The sequence below is a fragment of the Pteropus medius genome, unplaced genomic scaffold (assembly GCF_902729225.1).
Source record: "Pteropus medius unplaced genomic scaffold, Ma_sr-lr_union100, whole genome shotgun sequence".
Taxonomy (NCBI): domain Eukaryota; kingdom Metazoa; phylum Chordata; class Mammalia; order Chiroptera; family Pteropodidae; genus Pteropus; species Pteropus medius.
In genome coordinates, this window is record NW_024352785.1 from 624,049 (window position 1) to 642,221 (window position 18,173).

The 18,173-nt window shown below is 31.8% G+C and overlaps 1 protein-coding gene across 23 annotated transcripts in view; it reads left to right on the forward strand.

Moving 5' to 3' along the window:
* PAM (peptidylglycine alpha-amidating monooxygenase) overlaps window positions 1–18,173 on the forward strand; it is a 221,986-nt gene that overhangs the window by 157,671 nt on the left and 46,142 nt on the right. For 12 of the 23 annotated variants that reach the window (XM_039848377.1, XM_039848381.1, XM_039848372.1 and 9 more), the window contains 7 exons: window positions 1,696–1,744; window positions 3,076–3,143; window positions 4,230–4,310; window positions 4,598–4,674; window positions 5,006–5,109; window positions 10,614–10,798; window positions 11,864–11,935. In XM_039848377.1, coding sequence (XP_039704311.1) covers window positions 1,696–1,744; window positions 3,076–3,143; window positions 4,230–4,310; window positions 4,598–4,674; window positions 5,006–5,109; window positions 10,614–10,798; window positions 11,864–11,935 — 636 coding nt within the window. Of the gene's footprint in view, window positions 1–1,695; window positions 1,745–3,075; window positions 3,144–4,229; window positions 4,311–4,597; window positions 4,675–5,005; window positions 5,110–10,613; window positions 10,808–11,863; window positions 11,936–18,173 lie in introns of all 23 variants that reach the window. The other 11 variants (XM_039848359.1, XM_039848361.1, XM_039848365.1 and 8 more) reach the window with 1 other exon arrangement.

Genomic DNA, 18,173 nt, shown 5'->3' on the forward strand with positions numbered 1-18,173 from the left:
AACCTTTTTAGATAGGTATGATGTTTTTTATACATATGGGAAATATTTCCTAAAATCAATTAAGCTAATTAGGTGGGTCTCTGGAGTTTAGAATTCATTTGGTATGAATGAATGTTATACTTTCCACCATTCTTTTTTTGATCAATAGAGATATTTACATAATTCTGGGTGAAGTCATTTTGAAAGTACTACAGACTAGGCGTATTTACTGAATCTCATGCAGTACATTTAGAAAACTTTGTTCTCAAAAATAAAATTTTTAAAAATTAATTTTAAAATAATATTCAACTATCTGTATTTAAAAGCATAGACAAAAATTAAGATAAAACTGTGGTTATTATTAGTACTTTCTCCCATCTCTTTAAAACTCATTTGAAATTTAAAAAAAAGAACTCACTGAAATTATTATGAAAATAACACCTCATTGAAATTGATTTAGGGGATTAGATAGAGATCCCTTTGTAAAATGACAAAAGCAAACAAAAAAACTCAGCTGATTAAATATAAAATTTTTATCATTGAATTTATTTCTGTAAACCTTTGTTTAGATAAAGCTCAATACTGTATTATACAGGGAAATTTCCTTTGTTTTATTAGCAAAGTATTAAATATGATTGGTTATACTTTCTAAACTTCATAGTAAATAAAAATGCATATTTTGTTAGATAAGATACCTGTTATATATTTCTATATGAAGTTACCTTTGCTTTTCTCACGAGAATTAGAGCTAAAAAAAAATTTCCTTAAAAAAATAATTCCATTCGCTATTATTTATTAGCGCGCTTTGCTTCTTAATTTTTGTGTAAATCTATCAATCTTACACATACACATGCAATATTTATTTCTATTAAAACTCGCTCTCAAATTTGAGATTCGAAGTTTTATAATTAGAATAAAATGCAAAGTAGAAAGAATTTAAAATATACAGAAATAGAAGAAATGAGTAAGTATGAGTCTTTATGGTGAGAAATCAGCAAGTTCAACAGAGATGAGAATTTGGAGGAATAATTTGAATTTTTACCTTCTACTTGGGGAAGGCAAAAAAGGAAGAAGAGAGAGCATTTGTAAGAGGTCTCTGAAGTGTCTTTGGCAGATAGAAATACTCAGAGGCTTGCCACTGAAGTTAGGATGGGAACAGAATGAGCATCAGGTTTCTATTCAGAAAGTAGGAGTGAGCGAAACTTAGAAAATAAACAAGGTTATGTCTATACATAAATCTGAGACATTACAGACTCTAAAAATGGCCATACCTTGAAATCCCAAATAATGAACTCCTTCAGTTTTCGAAAAGTAGAAAAGCTAGCTGTTTGGATCTCATGGAATCATTTTGTTTGTCAACTTTTCTGGATGTTTCAACAATATAGAAAATGCATAGAGAGTAGCAACAATTTCTTCTGTGAGATTTTGACTAGTGTCTAATATGCCTACAGGAAAGCAGATAACTGGTCAGTATGATAAATCAAGAAAAAAACTGCATGAAATGATAGTTTTGTTGTTGAAGTTGTGATACATTGGAGATTAAATGAATTTATAAGTATAAAAGTACTCCGTAAATTATAAAGAACCATACAAATGAAATACAGAGGGTTTTTTTAGTGCTGAGTTATAATCATTTAAAATTTATTATTTTGAAATCCATTTTTCATGTTTTCACATATAAGATGTGTATTGTGTATATGTGCGTGTGTTTTTCAGATAATCACAAGGATTGTTCTGGTGTGTCTTTACACCTCACACACCTGCCGTAAGTACTTCCGGTTTTCCTGAATGGCAACCTTAAGATTTTTGAGAACTTAAAAGTGTGAAATATATTAGTCATCTATTGTTGTATAACAAATTAATGTAAACTTAGTAGTTTAAAACAACAAATACTGATTGTCTCCTTTGGATTAGGAATCGGCACAACTTAGATGGGTGCTGTGGCTGGTGTTCTCAATTTTGGCCAAAGTTTCAGTCATCTGGGGGCTCGACCAGGGAAGAGCCACTTCCAAGATCACTCACATGACCACTGACAGGATTCAGTTCCTCTCTGGCTGTTGGCTAAACGACTCCTTCATTTCCTTGCTATGTGGGCTCTAAACAGGGCAGCTCACAACATGGCACCTGGCTTCTGTTGCAGCTGGCAGGGGAGGATGCAAGAAAGGGGGTGGGGTGTAAGATGGAAGCCAAAGTCTTTTTTGTAGTCTAATCTCAGGAGTTACTAAATAATATATGTCCGATAGGTGAAGAAAATCGTTGCCACAAATTTTCATACTCCTATGGAAAAAAAAAAAATGAAACCATTTTGCTATATTCTGTTTGTTAGAAATAACAAATTCCCAGATGCAGTTATTAGGTCCAACCTATACTCAAGGGAAGAGAATTAGACAAGGTCATGAATGTCAGAGCTAGGAATTACTGGGAGCTATATTAGTCAGGGTTCTCCAGAGAAAATGGACTGGTAGAATGTTTACACATATACATATGTATGAGAGAGAGAGGGGGTGGGTGCTGAGATTTACTCTAAGGAATTGGCTCACAGGATTGTGGGGGCTGGCAAGTCTGAAATCTGAAAGACAGGCTGGCAGGCTGGAAATACTGGCAGGAGTCTGCAGTGCAGTCTTGGGTCCAAAGGCAGTCTGGAGGCGGAATTCCTTCCTCTTCAGGGCACTTAAGTCTTTTCTCTTAAGAGACCCACCCACATTATGGACAGTAATCTACTTTACTCAAAGTCTATGATTTAAGTATTAATTATATCTAAAAAATACCTTCACAGAAACATTTAAACTATTATTTGACCAAACAAGTGGCACTATAGCCTAGCCAAGCTGACACATACAATTAACCATCACAGGAGCCATTTAGATACTGCTTTCTACATTCACCATTCCATAAAAATGTGTATTTAGCTATTTGCCCCCCAAAATAAATTATTTTTAAGAAAAAAATATATTCTACCTTTTTTCCATATTATTTTGTTATAATTTTCACATGAATCATATTTGATAGACCAATGTATTGGAGAATATCTTATTTTTCCAAAGCAATAGTTTTGATTTTTCAAAAAATTGAGATAAATATTACTGTTTTCTGCAGACAGCCTTTAATTGCTGGCATGTACCTTATGATGTCTGTTGATACTGTTATACCAGCAGGAGAGAAAGGTAAGTAGTGATCTTTTAGTATTTCCTATTACCTCATTACCTAATCTACAAATGGATTTGCAGTATTTTTTTTATAAACTTTTGAAATGACCAATATTTTTGAGTCCCTGAAAAATAAACCAATTCTTTATTATCCTTGCATTTAAAATAGATTTTTATATTATTTCAAGCCTGTAGTTTATTATTTTCCATTTCTTCATTGACATGCTAAGAATTGAGGCCCATGGATAAGTAGTGGTTTATATAAATTAAAGAATAAATCTTTGAACATTTTACAAATTAATCATCTATTCTTTAGATGCCAAAGACAAACTTCATAACACTGTGTCATAAACTACTAGTAGCAGAGAATATCAGGTTCAAAATCAAGAAGCTAGCAAATCCAACATGGACTCAGTCTTTGAACTTAGGTATACTGGGTTTATTTCCCCATTTATAAAATATGGTAATAATAGCTGATTCTCCTAAACTTACAAAAAGCTATTGGAATAAATATAATATTATTTATCATTGTCTAATGAAAGTGCCATATTAAATATTTTTCATTCTTTTTTATTGGGAATTTTTTAAAGTTAATGATAAGTATGGTCTCATTGTAACTGTTCATTCACTTATTATAAAAGACTTTTATTGAATACCTACTATATATTAGAACTATAAGGTAGGAAAAGTATATAAAATGATCCCTTCTCAACAGAAACTGTGAATCTAGTTTATGTTAGGTGTTTGCTCTCATTTTTTCAAAAATCTTTCTGTTTTAAAAATAAAAACAACTTTAAAGCTTTTTTCAACTGTATAAATTTCATGACAAATTAAGCCAGCGTTTTCACTGAGAGGGTATTTTGATTGGGCCCTAGTCATTTTGTTTATGAATGAAATAAAATGTGAGGGCAAGGGGACCTTAACTTGTATTAGTAAAGTGGCTGGCATAGTGCTTACGATCTGCCGAGTATGTGAGTGTGTGTTTACTTCATAAGAAACCCCCATGCCTAGGAGATTGTGAATACCTTATACATACTTTTAGATAAGGATAATGTTATGTTTTAGTTGAACAGTGACTTTTTTCTGTGTTTTCATTTCTAACAGTGGTGAATTCTGACATTTCATGTCATTATAAAAAGTATCCAATGCATGTCTTTGCCTATAGAGTTCACACTCATCATTTAGGTAAGAACTTTAAACTACATGTTAAATTGTAAATATTTACCATTGTTCTTGCTAATGCTAAAAATGTAAAATGTAATTTATGTTTGACATTAAATCTGTTTCAATGAAAGAGATTTTGCTCAATACTTGGAAATTCTGTTATGTTTTTTCATCGTATAATTTTCATTAAAATACCTAGCATTTAGGGTTTTGAAAAGATTCAGATTTTATTTTGAAATAGAAAAGTAAATAGTGCATTTTATTTTTCTAATACCTTATTATATGATTATAATTTGTGTTCATTACAGGTAAGGTAGTAAGTGGATACAGAGTGAGAAATGGGCAGTGGACACTGATTGGACGCCAGAGCCCCCAGCTGCCACAGGTGTATAGAATCTTAATTTTGAGAGAAAAAAATATTAATCATCAGATAGTAATTTAAAAAACCCTCATGTAACCCTTGTGAATTTCTCTAGAATCTAAACATTTCTAAATCTATATTTACTGTATTATCTAAGCTGTGTATAACCTTCTTTTTTACAACTTCCAACTTGGTGGTTTCCTTGTCAGTTATCTTAATATTACTAAATATGGTGGTGGTGGTGTGTGTCTTCCTCCCTTCAACCCTGGGTGGTCCAGGCCTCACGTTATCAAAGTATGTGATTCTGGGTTTTATTGGTAATTTTAATTAATCTTGGTGTTCGTCTTCTTGGCAGGCTTTCTACCCTGTAGAACACCCAGTAGATGTTAGTTTTGGTGACATATTGGCAGCAAGATGTGTATTCACTGGTGAAGGAAGGACAGAAGCCACACGCATTGGGTAAGATTCCATAAATTTCACTATTTAAAAAGATTTTTGAGGAAGGAGGCGTAATTAATTATAGGTAATAGTTATCATCACGATTAAATTGCACATTTTTTTCCTGTCACGAACAACTATAACAAACTATAGCATTTATCATTTTAAAACTGATTGATTTGGATAAATTATAAAACGTGCTTATTTTTTCATGCTTCTTTCCTGCTTATTTGAGACCTCAATATCATCCTTCTACATTTATGAAAAAAGTATATATTACTTCCTCACATTCATCTTAATAATGAAAAATATAATGATTATGAAGATTTTTTTTCCTCATGTCCTTTACCCTGTGTTCAAACTTAGACAACTGTATGGGCTCCACATTTGGGAGTACACAGTAATTACGCAGAACTATGATTTTTTTCTACCTATTTAGTCAGTGTTTTCTAGTTGTTAAGTCTACTAAGTGAGAATAATATGCAGCACTTTGCAATATAGAATGTTAGACTTTTAAATAATTTTCAGAATACCTAGCCTCTTTGGAATATTTAATAACACTAAGTAAAATTTTCAAAGCACTGTGAACTCTTTCAAAAAAGGTTTGCCTAAATTAAAAATGAAATAGAAAGCCCCTTATCATTTTTTTGTTGCTATTTATTAGGAAAGAACCAACGAGCCTCTTTTTCATGTTAAACTAGGTTATAAATATTTACTGATGCCACCTGGAAGCTGGAATTTTAAACAATTTATCTTTCGATCAAAGAGAAGTTAAAGAAAGTAGGCATCTGAAAAGATGCATTAAATGCACTGAAGATGATTCTTAGTGATGACAACACTAAGTGTTAGTTGTCAGGGGGAAACGAAAAGGTCCTGATGCAGGTAGAAGACAAAAGAAAAGGCATATGAGATGCTGAAATAGGATTTTTTATGTTACTCTAAAAGGGTTTGTATATTAATGAGCATCAATTTTTAAGGCTAAAGATAGAACAGATTTTAAAAGTTACTAATCTTTATTAAACAAGAAGCTTCTAACACCTTTGCTTTGGGATAAGTTTGATAAATTTAGGAAAGAGACTTGGGGACAGCAATTTGTAGGAAAGAGTCTGACAGTTCACTTCTTAACATTCTTTAAATACATGAAATAATGTGATTCAGAGGGTACTGATCAGCTGTTCTCCGATATATGTTAGTGTAGAGCCCCAGGAACTGTACTTAAATGACATCGATTATTTTATTAACTTTTGTAATAGGTAAACAAAATAGTAAAAAAAAAAAATACCTTTCAACACATTCTGTGTGTCAGTTTACAATTTTATGTGTGGAATAAGTAGAATTTTTGCTTAGAAGGCCCTTTATAATTTGGGTGGGGGGGCTTGAAACTTTGGTCAGATTCTATCATTTCAGTATCCTCTGTGAGGCAATACCAACCATAGAGATTAATGACTTGTGCTAGTAGCAGTAACAGAAAGAGAAGCCTCTTTCAGTTTTATGAGTTCAGAATAATTCTAAGTCATTTTTAAAATGCATTTTGCTTTAAAATAATACCCTAAAATGACCATACTAACCAATTTTTTGTAAATCTTATATGGGCTAAAGGAAATGTTATTTTATAGTACAAATGGAACAGAAATTAGAGGAGATTAAGTTATTGGGTAAGTACATAACCTAAATATTTAATTTATATTACAGAAGCAATTTTCTTCCAGTGGAATGATAAACTAATAAGACAAGTCTGAATAAATTTAAATATAAGTAAAAGTTCTCATAACAATGTCTAACATTTCTATAGCACTTATTATGCTTTTTAATTTTACAAAGCGGCAGTGCATCTTTGCTTTGTAAAGTAATGGATACCACTTCCATATGGTACTATAGAATCACAGTTAAGAATGTAACCATTAAAAAAAAAAACTAGTATTTTATGATGTCTATTAAATTAAATGATACTATGTGAATCTTCTCCCTCTTCTCCCTTCCCACCTATTCTTCAACGCATGTACACAAATGCACGTTCCTACTGGGCATGGGTTAGAGCCCTGCGCATGAAGCTGACTTAGATATAAATCCCACGAATCCAAAGGTGCTACGGGGGCAGCATAGAGAACTGGGAGAACTGTCAGTTTTAAGTTTTTGACTTTCTTATGCTGCAGCCACCTGGAAATTAGGTTTTACAGGAAAATGGTACCATTGGTGGCCTACCAGGAAGATTTTCAGAGTGATTCTTCTATCCAATCCAAGCTAATCTCTGTGTTAAACTGGAAAGTTTAGGACTGAAGAAAACTTCACTTGGATAGAACTAATAAAGTAGTTAACTAATAAAAAGCACTTTAAAAATTAGGGACTGATTTTCCCATGCCAGAGATTCATCTTAAAATACAGCCATTATAAAATAGATGTATTTAAGACAAAACATATTAATAAATGTACTTAATGGTAACATTTTTTATCCAGACATATTATATTTCTTTAATACTTTTTCTTTAATATATTAATTTATAGGAAATTAATAGTAAATATGAATAATATATCTTAGATAAAATTATACCAATGTTTATACTGACAACATAGTATTGATTAATCTATGAAGAAGCAATATTTTGTTCCTGACTGCATTACATATTTTACATTCAACATGACACTTATCTAAATTTATTTTAAATGTTTAGTCAACTTTAAACAAACAAAACAGAATTTAAGTCAGCTGATTAAGCTAATTAAGTATGCTATATATGCTAAAATTTTAAATTAATTATCGAGAGTTGGTAGATAATATTTACCTATTTGGTCAATTTTGTCAGTCATATTGTTCATTTGGAACGAGTTATTTCGTGTACATATAAGAATGTCTAATGAATATTCATAGATTCTAAGCACAGCACTTTACTCAACATTTAAAAATGTATTATATGCAAAGATTAAGTTATGTGATCAATAACTGCTTAATTATAAGTTCAAAAGCACCATGAACTCTCCTGAGACAATTAAAAAGTTTATAAAATAACTTCTTTAAAGTTTTCATATTTCTTTCCAGAATTAGTTTTAACCATCATTGGTTATTTTCAGGCCTCATATCTATTGAGGCTTGAAAATAAGGGACAGAGGCTGGGGTGAGGGAATCTTCAAAGTTGGAGTACCACTGTCTGAAACATAGTCACGATGTACAATATTTGGGTTTTTTTAAATGATACATTTCAGAATACTTGGTACATTCTTGTTTCTATTATATATCTTTATAATATGAAATAGTTCATTTTAATAAAAACCCTCATAGAACATGGATGGATGGATGGATGGATCCATTAGATAGATGATAGATGATAGATAGATAGATAGATAGATAGATAGATAGATAGATAGATAGATAAAATACTGAAAGTTTGTCTGGCTAAAGTCAAGTTATTTTGTTTTGTTTTGTTTTGTTTTGTTTTGTTTTGTTTTGTTTTGTTTTGTTTTGTTTGAGTGAAAGATGAATGTGAAAATAGGCAAGCTGTGTTTTGAGATTAAGGAAGATTTGAGTCCTAACGTGTTTAGGATATGATAGTTCTCTGTCTAGGAGCTCAGAGTTACCTTGACTACAAGTTTAATTACAGATGGAAAGGAATAAAATGACTTTTTTTCTTCAACTCTCTAATGAAATTTTCTTCGTGATAGCAAAGATTCTCAAATTATTTGATCAGCTCAATTTTGTATCATAGAACCAGTACCTTAAATGAACTACTTTGGTGAGTTGATTAGGCTGTCCCAATAAATCACATGTTTAGAGTAAACATAGTCCTGATGTTCCCAAACAGACAAAATATATACGTATCTGTTCATAGATTAGTTGCAAGTTTCATTTTATTATATAAATTTATTAATTTTTTCCTTTCATTAATTTAAGAAGCTTATATTATTTTGATTTCCCTCTTTGCTAAATGATTCAAGGTTTCCTAAACTAGAGCCATAATTCCTTTAAATTTAAATTCCTTTTCCCTCATTTCTCTCTCTTTTGATCTGTACTTTTTTCCTCATTTTGAACAAGAGGAGGGAGGATAATACGATGGGAGGCTACTACTTTGGCACTGGCCATTCCTTTTATAGCATGTAATTTTCTGACCAACTCCAAGACTTAAAACGTAATTCTTAGGAATGGCGTTTTGACACCTAAATATGTGTGTATTGAACAAGTGTTTGTTTGGGATTACACTTCAACATTTGCTTATATATATTTCATGGGAGAGACAATCACACTGACAGACATCAGATTCAGAGAATGAGAAGGCAGATGATTTTTACGCATAAACAGAGCTTTTCATGGCAGGGGCTCATTCCTATGTTCTCTCAGGGGCTCTACATTTTCAGAGCTGAGAGAAACCATATCCCTATTTGGAAAAGGTTTTTATTTTGTTCCTTCTCTTCTGATGTCATTACTGTTGCTATGGAGAGAAAGTGAGTGCTGCATGACAATGCTGGAAAAATCAACACTGACGTATTTCTGTACAGCGAATAGTCCACTTCATGGCTTGGTTTTTGTTTTTTTGGGTTTTTTTTGTTGTTGTTGTTTTGTTTTTGGTATAGGCTTGCTAAAAATTGTCAGAATTATACCAAAAAGGAAATGTTCCTTTGTGCAAATTACCTTGATATATGTAAGTTTTGTGAAGGTGTACCTAAATAATTCCTTTCTAATAATAGCGAAGAGAATGAAATAGTAACCCATAGTAACCCATGTGAATTGAGGAACAAAAAAAATGTTATCAACTATTGTGCATTATTTGTTATTGGGAACTTTTTTCTTGGAAATGTCCATTCCACTGTTGTAAAATCTATTTTTATCATTGAGTCATTCTGTTGTACAGCACAATCTCCTTCAGGTCTGAGCTTTTAATGGAGATTAGGGCTGATTTCCTTTTACATCATTCCTGAGGCACTCTTTTCTTCTCTGCTGCAGAAGCCAAGGTGCCAAGTCGAAAACAGGGATACATTTATGATGTCTTATTATCGACACATGATTATTGATTCATCTGACCATGAGAAAAGAGGCAGTAACTAAAACAAGATCTCAGACTCTGAGGGTTAAATGGAAAAAGCTATTTTTAAAGACTCGTAAATAATATATGATATTTCCATTGACGTGTACTGAATTTTACTATTACTAAGTGAATAATTAAGATTTTCCATGAGAAGAGTACTTTGCCCAGTCTATGAGTTTTAGCAAATGGAAGAAGGACTAAGAAATAAAAAGGATTTAGAAGAAAAAGGACAGTATCTCATTGCTACTTCAATGCCATTTGTATCTGCAGTATTTGGTGATGTCCATGAAGTAACTGCAAATAGATACTTCATTAAGTGAAAATACACCTTTGACAATGTGCTTTTGATGTTGAAAGCTGGGGGTGGATTTTAATGAAAGCTGTAAAATAAATGCACAGTATTTCCACCTTTGAATCCATTGCTGGCAGATTTACTGGTTGTATTTTTCTTTCATTAAAAATGTGTTTTATGTGAGTGGCTGATTTGTTGCATCTACTTTTTTTTGTCTGCAGTGGCACATCTAGTGATGAAATGTGCAACTTATACATTATGTATTACATGGAAGCCAAGCATGCAGTTTCTTTCATGACCTGTACACAAAATGTAGCTCCGGATATGTTCAGAAACATACCACCAGAGGCCAATATTCCAATTCCTGTGAAGTCTGATATGGTTATGATGCATGGACATCACAAAGGTAAAATTGGTGTGTAATTTAAAGTAACATATGATTTTGTATTTTATATTTCTTTATGTCTCACTTGACTATCTGGTTAATATTTAAAATCATCCTTCTTCTGTCAAAGAATCACACATGCCCACATAATCCAATTTCTTCTTTTCTTTTTCCTTCTTTTATGCCCTACCTTCCTTCCTGACATGCCCCATCAAAACAGTGAAAAATCTTAATTAGTGATCAAGAGATTAGTTTGGGGACCAATTCCATAATATAGATCTTTCTCCCTTTAATTCGTGTTTTCTAGTTTCTCCATTTCATTCCTCCTGTAACCAGTTTATGAATTTATATACCATGTTCTAAAGAATGCTATAGTTTGCCAGTGAAAATGGTTATCATCTCCAGTCGTACCCTAAATCATCTGTTTAATGGGCCTCTTGAAGCACAGAACAATTCTCAATTTATGAAGCATTACGAGTCTTGGCCTTTTTAGTCTCATTATCAGAATCGTTTTTTAACTTAGTGTTCATCTGCAAAACAGTCATATTGATTGTCATTTCTTTAGTTTAAAATTGCAAAACCCACACCTTGTTTTATTGAATGAAGTATGCTGAAACTTTACACAGTTTTGTAAGTTCAATGTTAAAATACCAGAACAACTTTCTATTCTATTCTTTCTAGTAGAAATTTATGAAAGAAGTTAACATAGCAATCAGATCGTTTATTAAGATCCTAATATGTTTATAGAATGTATCTTAAAATAGCCTTAAAATATTACTAAATGCAGTTTTTAAAAAAACCAATATGAGCAGTTTTGTTATTGCATGTTTAAAATTCTGTATAATGTACATATTACTGAGAGTAGTTGATCTAGTCAGAAGTCTAGTAATTGGTGGTTATGCCATAGTTTTGTTTTTTGTGTGTGCAAATTAGCGCACTTCTACCATATAAATTATTACTACTGTTTTTTTTTTATCAAACATAAGATCCTAAATATCTTTATGTTGATGGCATATTTCCAATAAATGGTTTAAAGTATGTAATATATACTGCAGATTTATGCTCAGCTTCTTTTATCCTTTGCAGAAACAGAGAACAAAGATAAGATGTCTTTACTCCAGCAGCCAAAACGAGCAGAAGAAGAAGTGTTAGAACAGGGTATGTATGCTTACTTCTGTAACTAGGCCTACAAAATATTTATTATTTAAATAGGCAACCAAATTTTAAAGTTTTTGAGATATTTTAGGTCTTTGTTTATCAGCCTCCAACCCTATGTACCGTTGTTTTTATATAATACATGTCATGAGAAAATGGTTAATTGTTGCAATTTAGTTTTGCACATAAAATTCATTAGTGTAATTTAGTTCCATTAGATTTTCTGTCTTTGTTTTAGTTTATTTAATATTATAACTTTTATATATAGTGCAAATATAATCATTGGAAATAATTAGTGGGCTGCTTTTGAAATCTAAAGACCTTTACCATTTAAATGTCTATGTATTTATTATGGTGTGTTTATTAACTATATATGAGGTTCAATAAAAAAGAAATTAAGAATTAAAGCCACATCTTGCCTTCTTAAGTCAGTCTTCTCTGCCTTCAGGAGATAGGAGGGGTTCTTGCTCTATTCATTTGTAGTTGTGTGTTAAGTTGCCATCTAATAAGTTAAGAAAGCATCATTCTTCCTCTGTTCTATTTATTTGAAGTAACAGTACTTGATGCTTGTATGTCAGATATTGCATGTGCTGGCACTGAAAAATTGTTCTCCCAAATCTTGGTTATTGCCAGTTGTTTGGAAGATTGTTTGTGTTAGGTGTTAGAATATGTCATCAAGTCATTTTTTGCCTAGATATGATGTATTTTAAAACATTAGTTTAATGCTAATGCAAACACACTTCTCCCGTCAACATAAAATGTACATGAAACAGGATTTTTCTTTTGGCAACATTTAGAAGTTTCTGACTTTTTGGATATGGTAAACCACTATTGGAATTCTTCAAAATGTATTCTGTTGGGGCGAAGATATCACTCTTGCACTAATAGTATTTGCAAAATTAAAGAGTCCAGACTTTTTTAAAGGAAAAAATGCACTTTGAAAGGGGTATAAGGTGAAGCGTAATATAAAGTTTTTAAATGATGTAAAGTGTGTTCCATGACATCTCATTCTAACAAATGGCCTTTAAAAATACACAACTTAGCTCAAAGTTCTTTCTATTTTTACATTAAATCAGAAAAGGGAGATGATTTTATATGAAATAATTTATACTAAATTATTATATTAAACTATTGAATATGATTTAAAATAGCTAAATTTATCAATCCTGTATATATATTTGTAAGGAAATTAGTAATTATAGCCTAAATATAGTAGTATTAACAGTATTTACTATAATTGTACTGAAATTTGATCAAACTTAAAATGAATTATTTTGACATTGTACATACTGTTTGAAATGTATGTCTGAAATAATTCGTGTCGTCTTAGAATACATTTCCAAATACCGACATATGTGCTACAGTATGGAATGAGACCACCATTTAGTAGATGTATCTTATGAAATAATAAGTTCCTGTGGAAACTGAGGATGGACTGTGATTTCCTTCTGAAATTAGTTGAGTTGATCAAGGAAGACATTGAAACTTCTGTAAGATTGGAAACCCAAGAGGAACATTAAATGTTAGATTTAATCTGTTCTTTTCAAATAATAGGATTTAGGGAGTGTCATATATGCCTACAAACCAAATCTTTTAAAACACTTTCATATTTTACTATTCATTCATTTACTCTTTTTTTGTTTAATAGTATATATATCTATATAGATACGGATATAGATATAGATATAGATATAGATATAGATATAGCATTAAGCAGTTTAAATATACCCAAAGCTTTATTGATTCTAGAAATGAATTATATGAATACATATGAAATGGTTTTTCTGTAGTTACTGTTTTCTTCTACTTATGAATAACAATGCTGAAAAGTAATTTTAATTAAGAACAAAGAAAGCAATATTCTGACTCAATTTTCATGCTGAAGAAAGTAGGGTATGGTACTCATATGTTGAAATTAGTGGGTCCATGAGAATGTCACCTCCCAGATAGACAAATACCTGACTAAAAGCCAATTCAATGGCCAGCATAGCCTGTGTATTATTCGACTGGTTGTTGGGGGCCCCCAGTCTAGAATTTAATGAGAAATATAGATATATACCAAATACATATTTGCACATATAGTCCATTTGATTCACTAATGAGCTCAATCTATCTCCTTGCAGTACACAGGGCATATCTACTTATTACTGAGAGTATCCCATTCTTCTCAGAGATGTTTGTTTACACAAATGTCTATTTGTATTCATTCCCTAGGGAGTTAAATTGACCAAATAGCTAATAGGGGAGCTCTAATTATTGAAATAAATTATGCCATGTATGCTAACTTTTAAACTAAGCCCTCAAACTTAACCCTTTACCTTTTTTTGGTGTTCTGGCTAAAACAATTTATGTTCCAAGACTCTTCCAGGTTGTAGTGATTCTTTAAATATTTTAAATCCTCAATAAACAAAAGCCCTGAAGTATTTCAGTTGTCCTAACCACAAACTAAGCAATAGTACCTTTGTTGGTCACACAGAAGATGTCGGACTCCCACTAGCAAAAGAACCATTGAGGGGCAGGAAGAAAAAGACCTAAAATGTCAGACTACATGTACTCAAAGGCAAACTCGTACCCATCAGTGCCTGAATAATAGATATAGTTCTACAGGGAAAATACAATTTTTTTTTTCACTTCCTATCTTAATACATTGGAAAGGAGATAGGAAGAATAAACATTAAGATATGTAATAAAGGTCATATTGGAAAGAAGGGACAACCTTTATTAAGGTAATAAAAAATAGAGAAAGAATACTCATTTCACAGGCTGAAAAAAAGAAGTAGTAGGTACTTCCAACATGGATGGAAAGAAAGCAAACTCTTTTATTTGAAAGCAAACCCTAGTTTATTTTATTTGAAATTCTAATCACTAAAATTGCTAGCTATTAATATTTGCCAGAATAATAATTTTGATCGGAAATTAACTAGAGTTTGAAAGAGACATCTGAGTTGTGCAAATTTATGTAGCTCAACCTGTGCTTACTCACAAACACACTAAAATTCTGCAGTATCTTTGTCTACATCTGCTCCTTCTAGAAAAAAATTGGTTTAAGGCTGATGTATATCAGACTCTATCTCAAAAGATGTAATCATAGAGACACCAGAAGAATCTCATTATAGCTTTACCTATCAGATTGCCTGGATCATTCAGTACTGGGAAACATTTTAATGAGGCTTTAATTAAGTCTGCAGGGTTTTTTAAAAAATAATACTTGACTAATTTTTTACATAATATTCATTATAGAAGGTATGGAAATTACAGAAACGTATGAAGAAGCAAATAAAAGTCATACGTAGTCCCCAGAAATATGGGTATATATATATACATCTGTGTATGAAATATATATTACACATGTATGCACATTATTTTAACAGTATTTAAATCATAACATGTGCACAGTTTTGTGTCCTTTTTAACAGTATTATATCTTGAATATTTCCTCTAACTGTAAAAATTATTGGCAAGCACAATTTTTAATGGCTGCATAATATCCCTGCTTTGAAAATAGCCTATTTGATGTGGGTGAGCTTATCAGAGTTAATTATGCCTGCCTGCCTTCCTACAGAACAACACTAATGGATATTCAAAACAAACTGAATGTCACTAGCTTTAAAAACATTGTAAGTGAAGAGTTTCCTATGTATGTAATAAGTACAATAAGCTAAACAATAAAACCCAATTAGATAGTGATTCTGGATGGAGGAAATGAATCCTAGGAGACTGTACAGAATGAGGGTGGTGGCACTGACATTTTCCAGAGCAGACTCACGCGCACACACATCTCTCACTTATATGTTATAGTTTGCACTTCTAGGGAACTAAAGCATGTTTTGTATGTTCTCTTTATTTTTTATGTATTATGATTTCCTATACGTGTTCACTGTGTCAAAGGTACAACCTGAGCTTTCTATGGACATTGTTTAGGCAACAAATATGAGCTGAAACAAAGAGGCTTACCAGCTGCAAGCAAGAATCTGTGTAACTACGTTTAGGAGTTCTAAATTTGAGTGGCTCTCTCCTTTAAAATTCAAAGTATAGATATAGTACTGAAATTTATGTCCATTGTGTTCACATTTTGATGTCTTAAAAAAACTCAAGGCAGATTTGAAAGTCCAAATCTACAATACCAGTATGTCCTTGTTATTGTACATTATGCTCTGGACAGAATTTCTTTTTCTGCAGAAAGGGCCTTTAACATGTTTTATTTAGTTTGCTCCAAACTCTTCTCATTGTAGTCTTTGTGCCCTCATATAATCAATCTTTCTACTCAAAGGTCAGCATGAGCTACCATATTCCCAAGGCAGGGAGAATATGACAAAAACACAATTCGTAGAGGAAAGACTCTTCATGAACCCAGATAGTTAAAGGTCTTCAGATACCTTCTGTGAAACAGAATAATTTCACAGTGGTTTTATGCTAACAAAAATGAATTACCATCAACATGTTTTATCAAATAAGCAGAATCAAGGGAACAATGTTGCAAGTCAAAATGACAATTGTTTACTGTAAAAGCTTGTTAAAATAAATCATTTATGAGAGCAGGAAACAAAGACTAGGCTTAGTAGCTAAAATCTCTATTTCTTTGCTTTGTTCAAAATAGGATACCCTCTTCATTCCCTAATAAAATATAGATGATTTTAGTAGCATCTTTTTAGCTAATTCCAAGCACTCTCAATGCCACTTTGCTGTTTTAAAGAAGATACATTTTTTTTTGTATTCCCATTCACTAAAACTTTATCTGTTTGTGATGATTTATGAGCAGCCCACAAGTCTTTATTTATTGAACTCATCTATCAAACACAATTCTAAATACCCCCCAAGGCCCTAGGAAGCTGAGTGGATGCTGTTTTGAATTGGTTTCCTAATAACAGAATAGGCAGATGTGAATGATCATTTATCACATGGTTGGGCTTTCTCATATAGATATGTGTTAAAAACAATTTCTGATTGTTTTTCAATCACATGAGTTTTATAAGAGGAAAACAAAGTTCACTTCATTCTTGATCCTGGAGCTGATTATCATAACCATGTATTTTATTTCTCTAAGGCTAGTAGGATAAATGTCGTGCGTTAGTAATAAGTAAACAATCAATAAACAAAATAGACTTTAACCAGAAGAGAAAGTTAGCTATGACTGAGTCATAAAGCAAAACCTTAAAATCTGTAAAGAAACGCTTTTATTTTTTATTCCCTCTCATTAATCAGTTGTGTTGCAAGGTTGTAATCTCTTTAGCTTGGCTATTCAGCACATTACTTGGCTACATCAGCACATCTGCTGACCAACATCCTACATGCGCTCCTGGTACCATTAAAGTCACAGAGCAATAAGCAGTAACAAGAACTGTTTGTTTTAGGTAATGAAGTACTAGCAATTGGTGTGGGAAATGGGAGTTTTTACTCTGAAAGATTACCAAAAGGTTCCTGATCATTTTAAAAATAGAAATGCCTGCCACAATTAAGATCCTATGCTATCTAAAAGTAATGATTCTTTTTTTTTTTCATCTGATAATCTTAAAAGCATTTTGTTAAAAAAAAAAACCCACATGGGGCAATTTTTCCAATATTTGTTTCCATCTATTTTAGTTTGCTCTCATCATATTTCTGTTACTGAAAGTGAACCATACTGGTGGCAGGGAACAGGGTGTGATCCCTACTAAATAGAAAAATGCCTGTTAAGGCATGAAGGAGTTAATGCAGGCACACAACTTACAAACTTGGAGTTTAATTGATATTGTTTTAGATTCCCTTATACTGTGCTGTGTTCCTTTTCCTGACACATTAGCTGCTACCACAGTTGCGTTTTCCAAATACCAAACCCACTCAGCCAAATTACTTAAAAGACCTAGAGCATTTCTGTATCTCATAAGACAAGAATCAAAGTTTGAATGAGAAAAAGAAAGAAATAAGACTTACTGCAGCCTAAAATCATCAAAGAAATATTTTTATCTCTCCTGATGCAGAGGTAGGGGTGACTTTTTAACATTATTATTAATTCCAGGATTATTTATTGAGTATCTACTATAATAGGAACAGTACTAATCATTGGAAATATGACAAGAAATGAGAGGTTTTTTTACATATATATAAAATCACACTTATCCCTTGCTACTTGTCTCTTCTCAGATAATTTAAATATACAAAAATATTTTTAGAACATTTTATAGAATTTGATGATACATATAAAATATATTGTCAGCGGTAAGCAAAAAGTACTGAAGAGAACAGAAAACTCTTCTACTTTCTT